The sequence below is a fragment of the Maylandia zebra genome, linkage group LG23 (genome assembly GCF_041146795.1).
Source record: "Maylandia zebra isolate NMK-2024a linkage group LG23, Mzebra_GT3a, whole genome shotgun sequence".
Classification (NCBI taxonomy): Eukaryota; Metazoa; Chordata; class Actinopteri; order Cichliformes; family Cichlidae; genus Maylandia; species Maylandia zebra.
In genome coordinates this window covers 25807744-25830026 of record NC_135188.1, presented here as the reverse complement: position 1 = coordinate 25830026, position 22283 = coordinate 25807744, and the positions used below count along the sequence as shown (strand labels likewise).

General features: G+C 39.8%; 2 protein-coding genes across 9 annotated transcripts in view; both read right to left on the bottom strand.

The window, feature by feature from the left end:
• The window catches only part of bin1b (bridging integrator 1b), a 28678-nt gene extending 23652 nt beyond the window's left edge, over positions 1–5026 (bottom strand). For 2 of the 8 annotated variants that reach the window (XM_024799213.2, XM_024799215.2), the window contains exon 1: positions 4481–5026. In XM_024799213.2, coding sequence (XP_024654981.2) covers positions 4481–4561 — 81 coding nt within the window. In that variant the 5' untranslated portion in view covers positions 4562–5026. The remainder of the gene's footprint in view (positions 1–4480) is intronic. The other 6 variants (XM_024799216.2, XM_024799214.2, XM_076880367.1 and 3 more) reach the window with 5 other exon arrangements.
• A 1196-nt stretch (positions 5027–6222) lies between these two features.
• LOC101469964 (indian hedgehog B protein) lies at positions 6223–21670 on the bottom strand. Its single transcript, XM_004563283.4, has 3 exons — positions 20862–21670; positions 14445–14706; positions 6223–7982 (listed from the first exon to the last, which is right to left on the bottom strand). The coding sequence occupies exons 1-3, from the start codon at positions 21159–21161 to the stop codon at positions 7285–7287; spliced, it is 1260 nt and encodes a 419-aa protein (XP_004563340.1). The 5' UTR covers positions 21162–21670; the 3' UTR covers positions 6223–7284.
• Between the last annotated feature and the right edge of the window lie 613 nt (positions 21671–22283).

Below are 22283 nucleotides of genomic sequence, written 5' to 3'. Positions count from 1 at the left end.
TGTATTCACAGACTACAGCTTTAGAAATTAAAGCCACTTTATCAATCAAATCAAGTTTGCTGCAGCTGGATAAAAAACCCCTGTGCTGATATTTTAACTTGATTACTCTTTGCCCGATTGATGACTTTAACACAAGTGAAGCCTGATAGGTGAAAGCTCTCTTGAACATGCCGGACTTTATCTCTCTCTCTCATTTTAAAGAGTACCCTCCACCTAAATAAGCTCTCCCATTCAGACACGGGGAACATAGGACATGGATGCCACTTCATTCAGCAGCGAGCGACAGTGGCAGCGGCTGCTATTTAAAGTCCATTCAAGAGAAATGATCAATCAGGCTCTGGTGGCTCAAACAGCAGAAGGGCAGCACCATTTAAATTATGCATCCATATAGCCAGTGTTGCTATGAAAAAGTACGAAAAACATATTTGCTCCATTTTTAATATAATGACATGTAATTTCATTTTAAACTTTCTTGTTATATGAGACAAACTTTTTCCCAACATAAGAAGTTATTTTGTTATTCTATTCGTGTTCCCCTGTGGAGGACTCCTACTGACTCCAGCTGCTTGATGTTGGCGTCTACTAGACAAAATAACAACAGATTTAATTACACATTTATGTTCCCCTCAGGTTAAACTGGTTTATGTTTTGGATCCCATGATCTTCAGGTGCACTTTATGCACACTCTAGCAAAGCTAAACACATTTCCTTGAGCCTCAAATAGTCATATTTCATCCAAATTTTCAGCTGCTCCTTTATTTCCCGAGGAGTCAGGACAGCTAATCTTGGGTGGCATCCCAAAGCAGAACAGAACATGCGAGCTATAGGTCCGTGTCATTAAGCCACTGCAGAAGAAGAAAGATCAGGACCTATTCTGATCATTTCCAGCTCTTTATCCTTTTTACCTGGGCTTTGCATGAGTCCCGGTTTGAAATAATCCTTATTCATCTTATTCCATACTCCCTCAGTGCATCCTCTGTCTGAAACAAGTCATTTGAGCTCCTCCCTCTTTAAGAAAGTTTTCTTCTGACTTGTTACTCCTCACAAACAGAAGGTTCAAACAGCAAGTGGGTGGGGCTTCTGTGGTTTAGATGACCATGGTATGTGCTCTCTGTTACATCACACGGATCCATAAGCAGAAAATAACTGTGTGAAATGTAGAAATTAGGGTAGTCTGTCATCTGAGCTTTTGGTTTTCAGAGCTACTTATGCATAGACTGATCTCATTATCTGAAACTTTGAGCATGATTAATATAAACATCCACCACTGCAACAGGAGAACATGACAGAACATAAACAAATGAAGATTAGGCTCTTTCCAGATATGAGTTTTATTTGTATGCCAATTTACCCACTTTCACTTAGCACAATATTTACTTATGAAACATTATAAGCTTTTTTTTCTATACTTCCACAGCTTTTAAAATCTTTACCTGATGAAAACAATTTATTGCAGTTCTTGCTACCAAGTGTGGTGCGACAAGTTATCAGGTATTGGGGACAATTACTTTTGCACACTGGGGCAGGTAGGTTTGGAAAATATTTTTCCCTTATGAAGTCAACATTTAAAAACTGCATTTTGTAATTGCTCTGGTTATCTTTGTCTGATATTAAAATGTTTTGGATGATCTGAAACATTAAAGTGTCACAAATATGCAAACAAAAATGCAGAAAACTGAAAGCTACGGTCTTTCTGGAGAACTCCTGTTGCTTTTCCAGGACTATACATTATATTTTTCTCACCACTGGCACGTAACACTCAGCAGAAGATTAAGCAAAGTCAAACCTGACAATAAAAATGTGTGATCTGTGTTGCTCAACTGAATAAATTGTTGTTGGCCTGTGTCCTTATTCTTTATGCTAAGCTAACACAGTTCCCTACTACCAACACTGAACAACTTCTTCACCCAATTTCTGGTCCTGATTTTCAAGAACAATTTGTTGTGTTTATATTTTGAGGAAATTTTAACTTTTAGGACTCAAAAACTAAAATGGCTTCAAAAGGTTTGTGGTGGCTAGATTTAAAAGTGACCGTGGCTGCACGCTTGTGTCATTTTGGGGAGGCAATCTTGAAGACTCAGCAGCTGAGATTTGCAGTATATATGAAATCTCTACGACTGACTGACTGACAGCACTCCTGGTGTGGCCCTGAGGTGATTAGAGGTTAAGACCTCAGCAGGCTTAAGTAAGAAGAGTGATTAGTGCAGACAATAATAACTCAGAGCTGAACACAGACTGTTGATCAGGTTTCATCTGGTCACTTTTACAACTATTTTCTCTCCTCTTTTCTTTCTGTTTTTAATGAAAGACTTTAAAGCCTTTTAAAGTGGCACCTAGATTGCTCACCAAAAACCAATTACAAGCACGGTGACAAAAAATTATCACAATGAAATACTGTTAACCTCCTTAAAAGACAGATTTGACATATTTTAGAAATACTTTACAACTTTCTTTATTTAAAATATTTTAATATTATTAAATGTTAGGACATGTCACATTCCATAAATTCCGAGCTGAGGGGTTTATATGTGACAAACCCCTCAATCTATTTTAAGGAATTTTAAAGGATTTTAATCATAAAGGGGCATTTCTAAATGTAAAATTGACCTTTAACTTGTTTAAAACCTAATGAAAACACGCTTATATAAAACAATCTATTAGTTCCCCCAAAATAAGGAATTTATCCCAATGGCTCAGATTTTACCCCATAAAACACTTTCAATTGTGCCTTAAGTATATTTAAAGCACTCTGATATATTACAGTCTGGTAGCTGGCATGTATAAATAGTTTCTTTGATTTAAAATACTTCATACTTCAACTTTCTTCTGTGCCTTAAACCCCTTTATCTAAAATACTTAAATATGAAGCAGTCTATTGGATCCACATTGTTTTTATCTCAAAATGCTATATTGTCTTTAATTAAGTAACTGGTGGCTTCCAAACTATTGACAGTTTACCCCTTAAGCCCATTTAAACTATAGTTTAAACCATTGAAAGTACTTTTGAGATATTGCAGTTTGATAATTGTTATTTAAATACCACAACCACCTCATTTTTACCTTAATTTCAAATGTCTTTAAGACTATCACTGAACTGTATTCTAACTGTGCCATAAATCGACCCATGACTGATAAATAAGGGATTAACTTGCTAATATTTGGAAAACCCCTCAATCTACTGTGAGGAATTTAAATGGGTTTTAACCACGAGAATCACCTCTGGGGTTTATTTTAAACTCTTTTTAAATTCTACAGTACAGTGGATCCAATTTGATATGTTACAGACTCTTAATATAACTCTGCTGTTTGTCATTAATAGCAAACAGTTGAGTGATAAATATAGTAAGTAAATGATTAGCCGATTGACATTTATTGTAATGGGTGTTAACCACAAAGAGCACCCTTGTATATGATCTTGGACCCTTTTTAAACCCATTCATTGGCTACACTGGACTTTCACATTAGTTAAAGATCTTAGAGCACTACAAATCACAGATGGCTTCCATGATATATGACATTTTTACCCCTTAAAACCACCTTAAACTCTACATAGCTTGCCAGTGTTTGATAATAACACCAGCATTCAAACTTCTCATCCATATATGGTAATTCTGGCCTCCTAAAAACACCATGGAAACAGCTTAAATGCTAACTTTCAGGGTTCAAAAGGCTCCAAACAATTGGGTGATGTCAAAGTGGTTGCATCCATCTTTTATCTACAGTTTATAGTTTCCACCTAATTAAGAGTTAAAAGCCTTTTAAGAGATCTTTCATGCTACTGGAGATTTTACCTCATATACTGTAAAAACTATTTAAAGTGCTTTTTTAGTAATTCAGGAAACAGGGCAAAAGTAAAGATTCAACCTGGAGGAGCAAAGGAACAAAGAGCAGTCTGGTTCCACCTGGAAATACATTTTGTTCCATTGAGTGGTAAAATAATGTTACTGTGCCACATTCAAGCCTAGAAACTTATTGTTTTGCTTTTATAATCCGGAAAAGAGCATTTAAAATGATGCACCAAAACAAAAAAGGGGGATTTGGACCATTTGTCCTTCTGTAACTTGTGGCTAAGTTGCCCTGACATGACAACAAAAGTTTGAGGGGGAGCAATCAAATTTCAAATCATACTTCAGGGGGAGGGCCATCCCAGGCCCTACTTTTAACTCAAGGTTTTCATTTATTAATACTGTGGAATTTAAGATGCTATTAAAAAGGTTTTAAATCTCTGAATATTTTATGAAATACAGTTACATGCGGTTTGGATGTTTGGTGAATATATTACGACGCTGCAGTCGATTTAATGGGACAGGCTGATCCAAACTGAAACTTTCCTTAGAGAAAACCTTTTTTGTAGTCCGTTAACTCTCCCTCGTTTGAAGGTACAAAGTTATGGGATCCAGTTTCACGCCAGGACACTGTGTCCCGCTGCCATGCGAGCCTCCTATGCTGATCGGCTGAATGAAAAGTTGACCATTCTTACCTTCTCCTGCGCTCTGGTAAGCCTCTTCTGGACGTTGATGGCCAGTTTCCCGGCGGTGACCCCTTTCCCTATCTCGGCCATGTCGCGCGTGGCGTGGAGGACTCCCCTTTGGTGTCAGGACCAGCGAAGAAGGAGTGCGGCTTAAGTTGTGCCTCTTCTGGATGCCGACGGTGCGTAAAACCCCTCCGGAGGGACACTTGGCTCGCTGTGCGTAACTCTAATCCTGTTGACAGCTTCTTAAAGGTGCAATGCGTAATTTAATCCTATTTGCGTTTAGTAAAACCAAAACAGAAAAACTTAACAGAGTTTGGTGAACAAGGAGGAACAGATTCAGAAATCGTCCTGCTCTCGATTCTAACTGGTAATTGACAGACACACTTGGGCTCGATATGGAGAGATATTAAGTTTCCCCTCAGTCATCCTCTTAAAGGCGCAGCAGGCTGATATTATTAGCCGACAACTGTTGCATACGCGCAACAGTTGTGTTGCCGTCTTTACGCACGGCCCTATTTATGCGCACGAAGCGGGTTTTATGTCAGATGCGAGCGCTAAATCCACCCCGATGCCCCCTCGGAAGGCCGCACATTCATCAGCGGCAGAAATACACCGACAGACACGAGAGCTGACAAAACTCACCTGCTTCTTTTGTGAGCAGCCAGCAGGTGTCAGTAAAGGCACGTCCAGGTAAAACCTCCGCACCTGAAGACAGGCGTCTTGAGGATGTGTTGTGCATCTAATTTAGTCTCTCGGAGTGTTTTTTGTCCTCTTTTTTTCTGGGTAATTGTAAGTTTTGGCAGTGTTATTATAATGACCTTAAATAAAAATATGAGTTTATGACATCTTTTGAAGAAAGGGGGCACGAATTGTGTCTGAACATAAAATATGTGTAAATATCTCCACCTGAGACGTTTCATGAAGCATATTTTTATTACTAGACCAGCACATATCAGGATGGCAAAGGGCATCATATCAGAGTTTGAAAACCTGTTTACACCCTGGTAATCCAAGAGCTCAGAGTACAGGATAAACGCACATGAAGATTGGAAAACTGAGACCTCAGCATCCATCCATCCATTTTCTTCTGGAGCTTATCCCAGTTGTCAGAAGGCGAGAGGTGGTGTACACTCTGGAAAGGTCACCAATCCATCACAGGGCTACCACAGTCTATAATTTTATCATTTAGAAACACCAGTTAACCTAACTCTATGCATGTCTGAGGAAATAATCCAGATTACCTGGAGAGAACATGCAAACTCCAGACAGAAAAGGACCGGGCCTTCATGCTGTGAGGCGATGGTGCTAACCGCTGCACCACCAAAAGATATTTTCTTTCAAAATCGCCACATCTCCTTCTTTCTTCATGATTCCTGCCACCTTGACAAGATTCTCAGTTCCAGACATGCTGAAGCATCTCCACAGCATAATACTCCCACCACTGCTGTTGCTTCACTACACTTTCTTCAAACATTAGCAACTCCTTAACACTGTGACAACTTTGTTTTTATACCCTGTGTAAATCAGAAGAAAATCCCCAGGTCAGGTCAGTTTTTCAAGGGGGCTAATAACACTGAGCCTAGTAATATATTATTTTTTGTTTTGTTTTGTTTTTCTGAAACATTTCAGTTTCACTTCTGTGTCGCTATGTCAAAAATACCCTGCTCACTTGGACCGCAGCTTGTAACCCACTTTAGAATATAGTCACAGGGACAGAAATGAGGCAGCACCACTCGGCTCATTTCCATATAATTTAATTTCAAAAATAAATCTTTTTAATATCTCTTTTCCCATAATAATAACTTCATAAACATTATTAGATTTTTCTGTAAACAAATAATATAAATACATTCTATTATTCATTCTAAAATCTCTGTATTAAAGCAGGAAAGTACAAGTGTTGGAGAAAAAAAAAAACAACATTTTGTCCTTTTACAAAGAGCACAGCCCTCCACCCCAACCCAGGCTCCACTATGAAACAAAATCCTTTAAAATTACACCTTAAATCTCACACTAATCTGCCCAGATTTCATAGTGTAGTACGAGTAGCTCATTTGAAAACTGGAAACATCCATTAATTAACAAAAAAGGAGTTTTTCAGGGTTAGAGGTTTGGTTTGGGGTCAGGTGAAAACAGATACAATTTCTGTAATCAGGGAGTTTCGAGGTTTACACCAGATTAAGGACAAATTATGGGATAAATTAAGAGATTATCTGAAATTACAGGAGGCTCAAACCCCTTTAAAACGTTAATAAAACCAAATAACTTTTTAATATATGTCTGTATTTTAACAGTATCTTAAAGGAAACCCTTAAAATACATCCCTTTTTCCCCTCATGGGATTTGTTGTGTTGTTTAAAAATCACATTAAAATTCCCATAATCCAGAAAATATCAACAGTTTACCATAAACAGCTTTCAAAGTAGAAACCTCTAAAATTATAATCATTTTCAACCTATAAGCATCTTGACCCACCAACATATAACCAACCAATTTAAGGGAGACTCATGTCAACCTTACCATCGTCTTAATTTTATAATTAATGGATTTTTCAATTTACGTGTTTTTAGAGTTAAATAAGGATGTTTTAAGGGATTATTGCTTCATAGTGTTTTACAAATATAAATGTCAAACAAAAAAAACATTTGTTTGTGCAGTTTTTTAAATCTGAATGTTCATTTGGTCTCATCTGTGTCACTTCGAGTTTTTTTATTCTTCCCATCAGGCCTCAGCAGGAAGCCAAATGTCTCCCATCGCCGCAGGAAGTTCATTAGGGTCTTATTTGGCTCTTACTTTGCAGTTCAGCTTCCTCACCTGTTGTCCTGAGCCACTCCCAGCGGGTGGAGGCGTCCTGAGTCCAACAACTTCCTCCCCAGCCAGTGTAAAAGCTGCGAGTACCAGTGGATCCCATCACTGTGGCCCCCAGTGGTCCGAGTCCAGCTGTGGATCAGCCTGAGTGGGGCAAAGGCCCAGTGAGCAAGGGAGTGCTGGTCAACCACTGCGTAGCAGGACACCACCACCCCGTCCACCACCACCGTCCCCTGCTGGGTCAGCGGCGCAAACACCCCTTTCATCTCCTTTACTGTCACCCGGCTGATCCGAGACAGACGCCCCTCCCTGTGCTTCTGTCCCGCTTTACCCTCTGACACCAGCACACACTGTCCCGGCTGGGCATTGCTGGCGTACACAGTCCTGAGGGCATTGCGGGCTGGCACCATCCCTTCTGAGCAGTTCTCTTTGGATACAAATATCAGGTGGGCGGCAGTGAGTGAGAGCTGAGCTCCAGCTTCAGTCTGCAGGGTGTAAAAGAGTTTCCGGGTCTTGGGGTCCCGATCGAGGAAAGTCAGGACCTCACTGAACACAAGCTCACCGCTACCGTCACTGCCTGACGAGACGAGGACTCGCTCACCGGGTCGCAGATCGCTGACGGGCTTCTGACTTCCACTTTCCAATATGACCAAGGCCTCACCAGGGAAACAACCTCCAGACTTAGCCGCCACTGAGTGGTCTGAAGACAGAGACAGAGATAAAAGATAGCCATCAGGTTTGGACAGTGTTTAAAATGTATTCCACTACAGATTACAGAATACATGCCCCAAAATGTATGTAGTACTGTATTCCATTACGTTACTCAATGAGAGTAACGTATTCTGAATACTTTGGATTACCTAATATATTATCATGCTTTTTATAACTACATGAATGTACTATTGCTGTGTGATTTATTACTATTACTGAAGGTTACTCGCCATACCAACACTAACTAGATTTTTAAATCGTAATATAAATGAGTAACAGTAGGTTGGACATTAGGTAAGGCTGCACTTTTTGCAGCAATCTCGTATAGAAAACTATTCTGCGGCTATATAAAACAGGTCCGCGGCTCCGAACGGTAATAAAGGGACCTCTGGCTAATACGTCGGGTTCCGTGTGGGGCTTGTAATTTTTTATTTTTTTTTAATTATACATTTGAAAGAAAATGTGAAAGCTTCTGATATTTTGAAAGAAAGTGAAGATATTTTGTTAATCTGCATTATCAAGATAAAAATCTTTATTTACAAGTTTTTAAAATGCTTTTCCATAATTTCAAATTTTATTGTAAAAAAAACAACAACAAAAAAAGCATATTTTCTTTTGTGTGAGGGATTATATTTCATCACGAACAATATTTTAATTAAAAAAAACCAACATCTTATAAACAATGTTTTTATTTATTTTTTTTACATTATTTATCACACTCACAATCCCAAAGTTTGACACAATTTTTAGACTAAAGATGCCAATAAATGTTTGAGATTTTCTGTTAATAAAATATTTGCAAAAAACATCACAATTCGAACCTTATCTCATAGTAATGACTTGTGTCTTAATATGTTATGTTATTTTTCAGCTGGTGGCTCCATAGTTGGTGTTTAACACATTTGCTTGGCAAATGAAAGGCAGCTGGTTAAAATCAGAGGCACAAATACCTTCAGGATTTGTTATACATTTGAATAAACAGCACAAAATTGGCTTTTAGAAGTAACACTTTTAATCTAACGTCTTATAGTTTTGAGTAAAAATGTATTTAATTTCTAACACTTCGGATCCGTCTCATAGTTTAGACCCATGAGGTCTTTGTTCTTGTCTTTCCTTGAACCCCCCCAAAAAAACAACTAATAACCCAAATTGTTAAGCTACTTAGATACAATTTATTTTTACAACTTGGATTTATAAATTCATAACTATAACTGTTTGTTTTTGTTTTTTTATTACATTTCTAACTCCCAATCGTGTTGCATGTGCAGTTTTTGGGGGGGCAGTAATAGACTTCCATACTAAAGTTCTTGATAACATAATAAATCTCTCCACCTCCCTTTAGCCAAATATTGACTCTTTCCTTTCAATCGCTGCACATAAAAGAACAATAACCAGCCTGTCAAACACAACCTCCTTCATAAAGGTGCATGTTGGGTCGTACATGTGTCCCCAGCCCAGATTGTGTTCGTGGCAATGAGTTCAGGCACTTGAAAGTAACCCCTGAGGGCTCAAGTCTATCTGGGGATAAATATTTGGAGAAGGTAGGAAAGCCAAGGCCAAGTGATAAGATAAGTCACCTGAAGGAGAAAGGAGCAGAGCAAGAAAACCAGCCAGTCATATCCTGACTTTTGAAATAAAGAAACAACCATTTCTTAGACTAAACTGGTAACATACTTTTGAAAAAGCAAGTAAAATTAATTTGTAGCTTATTAGTAACCCAAAACATTTGAAATAAATAAGACAAAATGTTGACTTGACAGCTTATATTTGTGGATCAGTATGTAAGTTTAATTCAGTATTTATTTAATACATTATTTTTTACATTTTTTTCATAACCTCTGAATTTTTTTAACCACTTCTGTCCTAATTATGACTTTAAAATTACACATTTTGATTCTAGTAATTTCAAAACATGAACCTTGTACTCGTTCATGTTTTCCAGACTAAAAACATCGCACATGTTGCTCTATCTTGTCTTGCTCTTTATTCAAGATTAAATTCTGTAATATAGAAAAATGCCATGACATGAAATCCAAAATAATACGTCTGCTTTAAGATTTTAAATAAACTTGATGAGCAATTTTGAACGTTAACATGGGATAATGATGTAAATTGTGAGCTGAAAGTAAAAACAGTAGTGTTAGGGAAGAGAAGGGTAAATAATTAAGTATAATTTGTGGTGAAAGTTTTGGCTAAATATGGAATCAGTGTAGCTAAACGTTAAAACAAACTATACCTTTTCTAGTTTCAGTAATCTCATGATATATCTATTCTGAATTTTCTATCATTTGTTGAGCGTACCTTATACTGAGAGCAATAAAAGAACAAAAAAGTCCACGTCTTTCACCCAAAATATTACCTTCCTAACTGCTTCATGACATGAGCACAGTGGGAACAGCTCAAGTATGAGGTGAAATGTGCATCAGTAGGAGTTAAAATGCTCCATCAATCCCTCCGTTTCCTCCTTTTCTCACGTCCACCCCCAATTTTTCAGTCCAGTCTTTCATCTATAGCGGTCCAGCACTTTGCTGCCCTCTAGTGGTTGTTTCCTCTTGTTGCTGCCCCGCTTTTAATTGCATTTAAAGGGATTTGGGGGGCAGGGGTGTTTGTTGTCAAAGAGTTCATCTTCCCAGTTTCTTTTCTTTGTCATATTTTGAAGAATTTTGAAGAAAATTAGGAGAAAAAAGAAGAAGAAGAAATCAAAAACATGAAAAAAAATACCAACTTGATTGGTTGCCCTTCTGATCAAGTCAAGTTCTGGGCCCTCGCAACCCGATCTGGGAGGGAAGGAGAGAGGAGCAGGAGAAAGAGGAAGGGAAAAGAGAGGTAAGGTTGGAAAAGGGAGAAAGAAAAGGAAAATCTCAGTTACCACTCAGTGTAAAATGTGTCACTGGGGGTTTAAAGTGGATGCATTTTAATAAGAGGGTGCAACTCTCAGCACATCTGTGTTACTTTTAACTGTAACTTTTCATAACAGACACCCTGAGAACAGTGGCTATGTGGAGAAGTTTGAACCATGATGAGAACGTGCAGTCTCTTCTTTATACATCCTGATGGAGTCAAGTATTACGAGTTGCATTTCCAGCAAAAATACCTAAAAGTTTTCAAGAAAGTTTGGCATGCGAAATAAAAAGTTCAGGTAGGTTAATTAGCTGCTTTTCTTCACGGTTTCTTGGTGCAGTGAAGTAAAGCACTGCAAGGTCTCAGTAGTCCATCTATCAGATATTTGTGGACAGCATTTAACATTACAGCTCAGTAATAAATGATGAATAGTCTGTCAGGCATTTTATGGTCTCCACTTCTTTCATGCAAAAGTCCATAAAGCTGTGTTCGCACCTACTGAATGTGAACAAATGTCAGCAAACACACAAGCTGTCCCCGTTCAGTTTAAGTCAAAATATGCTTGTGAGCTAACGTTACATTAGGGGAATATTAATGTGGTGCTGGAGAGAGAGAGGATAGGAGCAAAAGATGAGAGATACTTTTTAAAAGCTAAGTAAGTTACATTTAATTTAAATGTAAAGTTTATATGTATGGTCTTGATTCATTTTAATGTTTTTCGCCCAATGAGACACTCAAATCTGTATGTGATGTGTCTTTGAAGTCACCTTTTCGGTGAAAAGATACTGTTTAATACCCGTGAGACTTTTTTTCATAGATTCAACTGAAGAAATAAGAACAAACTATGTATTTAACTATGTATTTTTGTGACAGGCTGCTTGCAACAAAGTGTCGTAAGATACAATATAAAATTGATTCTTTGCTACGTTTTTTGGTAAGTGTAGACACAACACGGGTTCATCCATTGAATTAGGAAACTTTTTTTTGCTTCAACAATTCATAACTCAGTGTTAAGTAGCTTTGCAACAAAAACATTTATCATAAAGTCTCCAGTTCAAGAAATGGAATGAAGATGAGTAAAAAAGCAGACAATTGTGCATAGAAGAACTTTGAAAGACCTTTAGGAAGTCAGGTTTCCGAACTAAGATTTCTGATTGCAAAATATTATCCTTTGACTTTTTTAGGTAAGTTATAGTTTTTTGCAGTTTTTCTAAGTCTGCTAGGGTCCACTTGTGTCCTTACATTTTTTTAATACTTTTGTAATATTACTTATGATTACAAATTTTGTGACAAGGCAGACTCGTCTATGGAGAATGCAATGTTCCAATGCGCCAACTATGCACACGCCCTTCGTGTATGTTGAGTTTCCTGTTCTCTGTGTCCACAGTTTCCAAAACGCAGCATACAGACGCCTGTTTTTTCCCCCCAAACTTTGCCATCTGTGAATTAAGACTGACATTTTGTTTGCAGGTGGTTTAATCAAAAAAGTTCATCCCACAAAAATAGAAACCTGCTTTAAATTTGCCCATTAACCTCTTCAAGGTCACCTCCTTGTGCACCTCTGGACCACTGCAAATCATTTTGATCATGTTTTGTTTGTAGATAAGATGAAGCAATTATGAATTTTAGTCTTCTTAATTCTTTTCCCCATAAAGACAACATCTGACGACCTCCCATGAACCCTCAAGTCTTGACACTTCAAAATATATCAGTACAGACCTGGTTTGACGACCATTAGAATATGTTTCCCAGGGTTTTTTTTCCAAGGAGATCTCTGCCTAAGCTACAGAGGCAGACGTCCTGCATAATTCCTGTTCTGGAAGCAGGCCTAAAATATAGCATAAACCACTCAGTTCAGAAAATAGAAACTAGCTTTACCCCCAGCAGGTATCCAAGCGGTAAAGAGTTAGGTAACCAGGTGTGTGCGGCTGTATTAAGTTCAGATGAGGTGGCTGCTGTGTGAGTAGAGGCAGAAAGCCACAGACAACTCGAAGATGAGTTTTTTGAGGAAGCCTAAGGTGAGTGGTTGTTGTGAGATAAACTGAAGACACAGAATGTAAGAGATAGTGCCTACTTTAGATGCAATAAAACAGTTAGTGGGCAAAGACAGAAGAGTGAAAGTAAAGCAAAGCAGATGCACATATGAGAAATCAGTTTTCAAGAAATCTAGAGTCCATTTTCTTTAAAAAAAAAAAAAAAAAAAAAAATCTATCTTGACAAAACAATTCCTAGTATTTGCATTTTTACATTTCTGCTCACACAAAGACTGAAAAAAAGAGAAGGATAACACCTTGCTTGGCTTTCATGAAGCATTTGTAGGCTTTAGAAGATTTGCCCCCAAGCGTGAAAGAGTTCAGTTTCAAGCTACAAAATCATTCAGGGGAAGACGATGGTTTTGTTGACTTTCTGAACAATATTTAACCAAAACCACAAACCTTTTCTAACCTTCACCAAGCACTTTGAGTTAATCGTGTCTGTGGCATCACTAGTTGCCATGACTGGAGGCTGAAAAACAAAACCTTCAAACCTTGCAGTGAACTCAACACGGTTCCTTTCTGTGAGGTCTAAAATAAAAAAAAAATAATGTGGCTCACTGTGAAATGTCTTAAAAAGATTTAACGTCATTAGGAAATAAAAATGATCCTGTTTTCTTTGAGTATTTAAACATTTAGATTTCTTTAGTTTATATTTGATTAAAGCATAAAAGACTTCACCGCGCTTCAGAAGTCACTTCCGATTATATGAATCCTTGCATTTGGACATTTTTGTGCTGCCAGAGCTAATCCAAATAGAGCAGTTTAAGCTTTATTAACAAAACTGCAGTAAAATTACATGCAATTTACCTAGAGGGTGCCTGAAATCTCAGTACATGAATAAATGGCTGAAATAATTACCTGCTTCTAGGTCCCAGGGTGTCAAACTCGATCTGGTCCCAAGTGGATACGACTGCAAAAGTCACTGCCTCTCAATTGTTTATCTTATATCTCTGTAAGCATGTCTTTTCTTGTAAGTGAGAAGTTACAAGAAAAGTACTGGCAGCTTGTTGTAATTAATGTAATTAACAGAACATTTTAATGACTTACTGCAGACAACTAAAAATAAAAAAACAGGAACTTTTCTGTTACGCGACAACTAACAATAAAAAAATTGAACGTTTTTGTTATTTAATAGAAAACTTACTACAAAAAATAACTTTTCTGTTAACTAATGGACTTCTAAAAATAAAAAAAACATAACTTTTTTGGTATTTAATTGAATACTAACAATAAAAATAAAAAAAGACTTCAACTCCTGTTTTTTTTATGTTTCTATGGTTAGTCCAGTGCTTCTTTGCTTTAGTGTCTAACAGGGTGTGGGTGATGTTAGTTTGGTCAGTAATAAGAGTAAAACTGACACAATACACAGCTAACAGTTAAAAATTGATGCTCTTCTCATTAACAATTTTCACATTTTCCAAAGTCATCCAGGGGTTGAGATTGGACCTTTTGGTGAGCCTGTTCTGGCCCCCAGGCCTCATGTTTGACACCCCTGTTGTAGACACATATTAATATTATCCATGTTTCTGGAACACCTTGCTTCTTACTTCCTGTGATTTGGCGCACTCGCTCACCTGACTTGACACTGCAGTGGATGTGATATTTGGACTCGTAGTAGACCCAGTCGAATCCAGCCTCCACTGCCAGCCGTGCCAGCATGGCGTACTTGTTCCTGTCCCGGTCCGACGTGGTGATGTCCACCGCCCGGCCCTCGTAGTGCAGAGACTCCTCCGAGTGGTGGCCGTCCTCATCCCAGCCCTCGGTGACCCGTAGCCGGACCCCAGGCCACAGGTTCATCACCGAGATGGCCAGAGAGTTCAGCCTGTCTTTGCAGCGCTGCAACAGAGGAGGCACACAGGACGTGTCTGGATCAATATATTTGCATTTTTTATGTGAATATGTTTGTTCACTGGGGACTGAAGCCTCATCCTCTGCTGCTGCGCAGCTTTAAAACCAACCAGGAAAACACAGACTCTTTACAAAGACCCCTTCTCTCGTGGACTTCACCAAACCCCCTTTGCCTCACCCCTCTCCCCCTTGTCTGTGGCTCCAGCCTGCTGTCCCAGCTCAGCCCGGTGTTTGCTCTCTGTGGTGAGCTAACGGAGGAGGGAGGCTATGACGGATGGAGGGGGGGACTGTGAGGTTACAGGGTGGCTGGGTGGGGGTGACATGTGGTGGCGGCTACAAGAACAAGAGGTCCTCAGCGTCCCTCTAAACCTGGAGTCTGGTCAGGGTGAGCAAACAGGAGGTGAGAGGGCCTATTGAAGGACCCCTCCCCTCCCTTCCCATTGCTCCGGCATACACAAATCTCACCTTCCAGTCTGCCCCGTTTATCTAATCCACACCCGAGCTGCATTGTCAGGGCAGCAGTCACGGCGTCTTGGATAACCTCTCAGACAGGCACTAGTCCTGGTCTCACTGTGAGTAAATGTAACTAACAGCAGTCAAAGACTTAAAGATGGACAACAATTAAGGAATTTTAGATATTCCTCCCCCCATTTCATTTTTTTTAAACCCCTAATTTTTGAACATTTTTAGTCACATTAACCTCCTAACACCCGAACTCTTTCATGGCATGCTTTTTTAATTACTCTTTGCTATTTGTGCTGATTGGCACCTGATGAAGGTTAAAACAAAGAATTACCAGGGTTTTTCTTTTTTGTTTCAGAGAAAAATGAGATCCAGTTATAAGGACATTTGTTTTAAATTTCAATAGAACAGTGGAAGTATAATGTCCTCTTAAGTGCAAATCAGACCCTTGTAGAGCAAAATTTTGTATTTTGATCTAGACAACCCAAAATGTGATGACCACATATGTGGATGCCAGGTCCCAGGAGGTTAAATTATAGAAAATTAAAAACACAACTATAAGAGGCTGATAATTAAAGATCCTAATTTAAGGATGAATATTTTTGGTTATTAACGCGTAAACCAATTCCAGATGTCACCAGAGGCCAATTCATAGACGGGTTTCAGCTGTGACACTTACTGGCCTGAAGAGGATTTGGGTTGGTTTTTTTTTTATGAAGCTTAAGCAGCAGAAATAAACATGTTTAGTCTGAAGAGTTGGTGCGTTTGGATATGTGCAGAGGTCTTTTGGTAAAAAGAGCTTTTTCCTGTGTAAATGCTGTGAAAAGGGAGATTTTGAAAAACTTCCAGGGTGAAAACTTTCAGAAATTTATGCTTTTACACGTGGAGTGAAAGGTGCATGCCTTTATCTTCTTTCTGATGTCAGACTGTGAGCCATGTTACTGTTTGTGGACTTTTGATGGCCTAATACTTCTATTCAGTAAGGGTTACATCACCACCTGTTTTGGTGTACTACTGACATTGCTCGATGTCGCTTTGTTACATTTCTGCGTGGGTATTGTTTTTTCAAAACAATCATAGAAAAATCTTTGTTAAAAAAAATACATGTGGACAGCTTTAGTTTCCCTCTTCATGACAAATGTAGAGAAGGAGATCTATCGATCTATCGATCAAACTCACCAGTTTAGATTGCATTAAGGCTTAAAGTTTGCATTATTAGTGGACTGTGCAAACAGACCGTCCAAGAAGTCGGTACGCTCTGTCCATGTGATGCAGCGTGTTAACTTAGTTTGATAACCTAGTAAGTCACCTTTTTTTACCCAAACATTATCATCTGGTTGCATAAAAGCAAGAACAACAGAGTCCAAAATGCAAACATTGAATCGTCAAACTACATGACACTGTGGTCATTGTGTCCATCCTTTATATACAGTCTCCTCTTTGTGAAAACTAAAACTAGCTCTGAAAAAACACTTTAGTTTTTATTTATATTTAAGTTAACCAGACTTTTGGGGGAAAAATTAAAATTAACTGATATGATTTTGTGAACTTGGCAAACAAACTAAAATAAAACTTAAAAAGTACAGAGAAAATATACTTAGTTTTACCATTTCTTTGATAAAGATTTTATTTAAAAATTACTGATGAGGGAAGGTTAGACGTGTTTATTGGGACTCTAGATGTCTACAAGACTCTGAGTCAACAGCTTTCAAAGGTTCTGTTTTATTGTAATAACTGTACTTATTTTCCTGATTCTTGCCTTTAGTATAGGTCCAGCTTATAATGATTATTTGAAAGACTCCAACTAAAAACTAAAATGGAACAAAAAAAAAATCTATTCAGGAAGCTAAACTGAAGCTAAATTGAGTCAAAATGAAATGAAGACAAAGAGTAATTAGAAAGTAAAAAACTAATATTGCTGATCAATAAGTGGAAATTTTAGGTCAGGCTTGGCCAACTCCAGGCCTCATTGGTTTTGATGGTTTTTTTTTGTTTGTTTTGTTTTAAAAAGACACTTGGGGATGAATCTTTTGTTATTCATTGAACTTACTTAAAACTGTTTTTTTTTTTTTCAAAAATTACTCATATTGAGTAATGCGTATTTTCTTTTTAATTAACCCCCCCCCACACACACACACACACACACACAGAGGATAAAAGTTCTGGATACATTTTCTCCAAGGAGGAAACATTTCCTCAGTAGCCAGTACAAAGGCTCGTGGGCATGTTTAACTTCAAATCTCTAATTTAGTCGTGGTTGTGGGATTTATTTCAGATACGCTCTGTTTAGTTTTAATGTGGTTTCTAGTGTTTGCGAAGCCAAGAGCAGCGTAGAGGGTTATCTATCACAAACTTGTAGTGATTAATGACTCCCCGTCGGTGATTATGTTGAGTTTGTCATTTAAATGTTAATAAAACCAGATTTAACGATATAAAGGATACAGTAGCTTCTGAATCTGAAGACTGCCTTAAATCTGCAGTCTTTCTAATGACCACCAGGGGGTGATTCCCTTTGTTGAAAAAAAAAAAAAGAAAAAAAAAGAAAGAAAGAAGAAGACTTGATTGTATAGAAGTCTATGGGAAGAGGACCACCAGCTCTCCTGCTCTGTGTGACCTCACTAAACTCTTTCATGATGAGTTTATGGGCTCGGTCATTAGATTTAGTTCTCAATCAATACACCATAAAGCTCATTTTTAAAGTTCATAAATTGTGGTTTATATTGAAAGTCAGAAAGAAATCCAAAATTGACTGATAACCTGTCAATCAGGAGTCATTCATCAGTGGTTTGGCCGATTATTTCCTCCACTATTGGATTTTAAAGCAATCTTGAAGGACGATGCCTTGAATAACAACATTTTCACCAATTTTAATACAAATAAATACAAGTTGTTGACCAAACTGGAGATTTTTAAGCAAAATTTGCCAACAAAACAACACATTTTTATTCTATTAAAGTAATTTCATAATAATTTCATTCCCAGTGCACTGCACATGCATGAAATCTGATGGAAAATCTGCCCTCCAAGATTACACTCACTCCCATCAAATGAAAGGTTAAACAGTCAAACTTTTTTCATCTGCTCTGGTTTTGAATGGAAGGAGATTTTGTTGGTTTTAAGTGGCAGAAATCTTATTAAATGAACTCTGTGTGGCTGGAGGCAGTCTTGTCATTCCGCAGCTGCCACTGAAAGCGTCTCTCAGTGATGCAGCCTTTCATGAATCTCGGCTCATTAAGGCTCCAAACTGGGATTAAACCCCATAAATGTCTTTTTTCCCCATGTTGGCTGTGATAAGAATAGCTCGTGGCTCGGTGGCCACAGATGCCTTTTCACAGCGTTCACTGTGGATTTTTAAAAAAACGTCTTGTGTTTTCTCTCTGCGGTCAGAGCAAGGAGCTGAACTTCATAAATCAGACGATAGATTTTGTTGGTTTTCCTTTCAAGGTGTACAGATCGACGGGGGGTTTCTGTAGGAGCGGTTTTAGCACCAAACCGCTGGCTGCACAAACACTGGGCGCACAGACCGACAACATGCGCTTATGCACAACTCTGCGCTGCAAAAAGTGTCCCTCTGAGTCTGAGAAGGTTCTGTTTAGTCTTGTGGGTCCTGTTTTAGCTGGATGAAAGAGATTAAAAAAAAAAAACTACTGAAGAAAACGTTCTAAAATGCAAGTGAATGTTTCCAAAATCAACTTTTTAAAGAACAGTCTCGCTTTTTGTGTATCAGTTTTTACGCATCAAAGCTCCAAATAATCCGCAAAAATCTGCGCAGATTTATCGTGTATGTTGGTAAAACGTTGTTGCACTTTTGCTTAGCTTAACACATGACCTTTAAAATGACATTAAACGATATAAATGCAGTTTTAAAGTGCCACTTTTTGCAGTGCGGCTTCGACCCCTGAACAGTCGCGTCTGTATGCAGCAGCTCAGGAGCGCCCAGGAAAAAGGGAATAAAATCTAAAGAGGCAGGGGGAAAATCCGTATAATTAAGGCTTCAGCACAAGTGAAGTGGGCTATTTTTGCACAGGAGCACTGCGAAAACAAACAAAAAAGTAACGCGGAATAGTAAAAGACAAACAGGAGGCTGTCTCCTGCGGCTTAGGGCTCATAAATTGTGTGCAGGTCTGCGCCGGTGACGAGCAGCGGCTCCGAGTGCGTGCTGCAAAAAATGTCCAGCTTGGAGAAGACCTGTCCCCTTTATGAGCCTTAAATTCATTAATCAAGCTCACACCAAGGAGGCTTTGAGCTTTAGAGCAATTTTCTGGCAAAGTGACACGAGTAAGAAAAAAAAAACCTCAGCTGGGTCAAGGCAAATATCAACAATATCGATACCAATGATGGTAGTACAATAGGGTCCATTCTTTGTTTCTACCCTCTACATTCAGCAAGCAGCTTACTGATGTTAAATTGTAATTTTCTATAGAGATTTAAAAATATAACTCAAGCTTCAACATTTTAAAATTCACAAAAAGCTAAAAGGTGTGTTTTTGTTGCGTTAACTAATTATTGTTGAAAGTAAAATCAATAATTAGTTAACACAACAAATCACGAAAAGTGATTTCATGGTTATTAAATTCGCTAATCAATGACAAATTCCCATACATCATGACACACTGCTCTCACCTATAGGGTGCCGTTATAGGTTAAAGCTATCGGTATTGGTATCGGCAATACTGGCCCTGTATTAACTTGGTATGGTTCATTCCAGAATTCGCTCGAGTGTCCTGATTTTGTAGATAACCGTTATAAATCGGGTTCAGTTAAGAACTCGTTCGCTCATGCAGGTGTTGCACATGTCTGTTCAGCCTCTACTTCTTGCAGCGTGTACAGCGAGGTGACAGCTCCAGCCCGGAGTGCGCGCTTTCATTCCCCACGTGGGTCTGTGGACACAAACGCTCAGGGAGGAAGCCCGCGGTCACAAGACCCAGATATAAATACTTTATTCCTGGGGAAATAGGGAGTCAAATAAATTCCACGCGAAGCCACATCAGTGACGGTGTCGTAAAGATTTCTGACAGTCCAAAAAGGAGACTGTTAACTCAACCAGTGAGGCTAAAAACGAAAACTGTAAACATGAGCACACGCTTGACCCCGGGCTCTAACCAAATACGACTTTTGGCTGTTTCTCCACCAAAAAAACATGATGTAGAAACAGAGGACATAGTGTTTTAATTAAGAGCGACCGCTCGCCGTACATTTTTAGAAGGGGTTGCCCACTTTTTTACGCATGAGCTGCCCACAGTGAACCTCTGATTCCAACCTCTACTGTTCAGCCTTCGCAGGACTTTTAGACTCTATTCAGCTAATCCGTGCTTCGCCCCCCAAGAAATGTCTGAGTTAAACTTGTAGCTTTATTTATTTAAAAAAAAAAAAAAAAGGACGATAAAGTTTAATAGAGCTGCTGCTGTGATTTAAATCAGTGCCAACTTGGAGAAAATCTGTTTTAAAGCGCATCTTTTTCATTTAAAATCATTAGGGGATGAATGTGATAAAATTATTTTGTTGGCAAAGACCGTTTTTCTTTGAGTCTTTCTTTGAAGGGCTTTGAGTCAACAAGATAACAGCGTCCACGCGTTTAAAGACGGGGCAAAGTGCACAGACCTCCTGCGCACAAATGCCTGCTTCTCTCTGAGCCGGACTGTAGTCGGGCTTAAAGGCACTACAGCAGCTGGGAGGGTTACCTGCGTCATCAGGCGGTCTGCACCTGTGTTCTCCTCATCCTTGAAGATGATGTCGGGGTTGTAGTTGGGGGTGAGCTCCTTGAAGCGCTCGGAGTTCCGGGTAATTTTCCCTTCGTATCTCCCGCTGGCTCCCAGCGTCTTCTCGCCCACGTTGGGGGTGAACTGCTTGTAGGCGAGAGGGACCAGCTTCCGCGGCGGCCGCCTCTTGCCATTGCCTCTGCCCGGTCCGCACCCCTCGCTGACCGGTGACAGGAGGAACGCGCACCCGGCGAGGCACGTCACCAGCGTCGAGAGCAGCATTCCGCCTGGCGGCCGGTGTGTCACCCCCCTCCCACCTACTGCGGGAGGCCAATATGTCTCCGCTGTATTTCTGTTGGAGTGTCCCCTCCTTCCACGCGTGGGTTCCCCTTTGTAATCTTAGAGCGGAGACAACAGAGCAGGACTCATCCCAGAGTCCCCAGAAGTCGCCATTCCCGGCGCGTAAAAGTGGCCAGTGCGCCGCTGGAGCCCAGCTGGAGAGAAGTGAACCTGTTCTCTGCGCCGCTGCTCACGCACTGCGTGTCCCGAGTGCACGCGGAGTGCAGGGGCATAAATAGGAGAGGTGAGTTTATCTTGGCAAGCAGGTTCAAAGCTGTGCCTCTGCGTTGAAACTGTGAGAAACGGGCTCGGAGACAGACGCGGAGGCGCGCGGCGCGTAGGCTGTTGGACACGGCGGTCACGGGGTGTCCCCGCAGCGGTTTCTGTCTCTCGGTTTTCCTCTCAATGCGTCGCTGTGGCGCGCGGCGGCTGGCAGAAATGCTGGCAGGAAGCAAGCCTGCTACAGTGCACACGAGGTGCCGCGGGAGGAGGAGAAGGAGACCGCGCCCTTCTGGACCTGCCCTCTACTCAGTCCTCTCCTCCCATCGCGGCCGCCTTCATCCGTTTATTGTCGGCTCGGGCCTGCGCCGAGGACACGCAAACACAGAGCCACGAGACCCGCGAGGGCCGGTGTCCTTTGGACCCGCGTTCCCAAGGTGAGACGCATGAGGGCGAGCGCAGGTGCGCGCATGACCCCTCCTTCCTCAGTGCAGGTAGCAGCTCTGCTGTGGGCAACGAAGCTGTGAGCACATCAAGCGAGAGCAGGGGGACCTCGACGACACAGAGACCTCGACTTACACAAAAACACACTAAAAGCGAACACGTGACGATAGTTCAGGCTTTAAAGGACTAAAATCGTATAATTCTGCCTCATTAATAAAGGCCCTGAATTCTGAGATCACCTCAAGGTGATGGATGCTTAAATTTGGGTTTGATTACCTTGAGTGACTGCCTTCGTCCATGTTTCAGGCTTTTCTTTTATAAGTGGCTTGCTGAGAGGGGAAAAAGTCAGAAATCATAGAAACTAAACATAAAACAAACCTAAAGGTGACAAATGTTTACATA

Excerpts from the sequence above, each read along its gene's own strand:
- LOC101469964 (XM_004563283.4), bottom strand. The coding sequence starts at position 21,161 with ATGCTGCTCTCGACGCTGGTGACGTGCCTCGCCGGGTGCGCGTTCCTC. Across the intron at positions 14,707-20,861 it reads CAGACCGCCTGATGACGCAG|CGCTGCAAAGACAGGCTGAA; the intron begins GTAACCCTCCCA and ends CCTCTGTTGCAG. Across the intron at positions 7,983-14,444 it reads CCACTGCAGTGTCAAGTCAG|ACCACTCAGTGGCGGCTAAG; the intron begins GTGAGCGAGTGC and ends CTCTGTCTTCAG.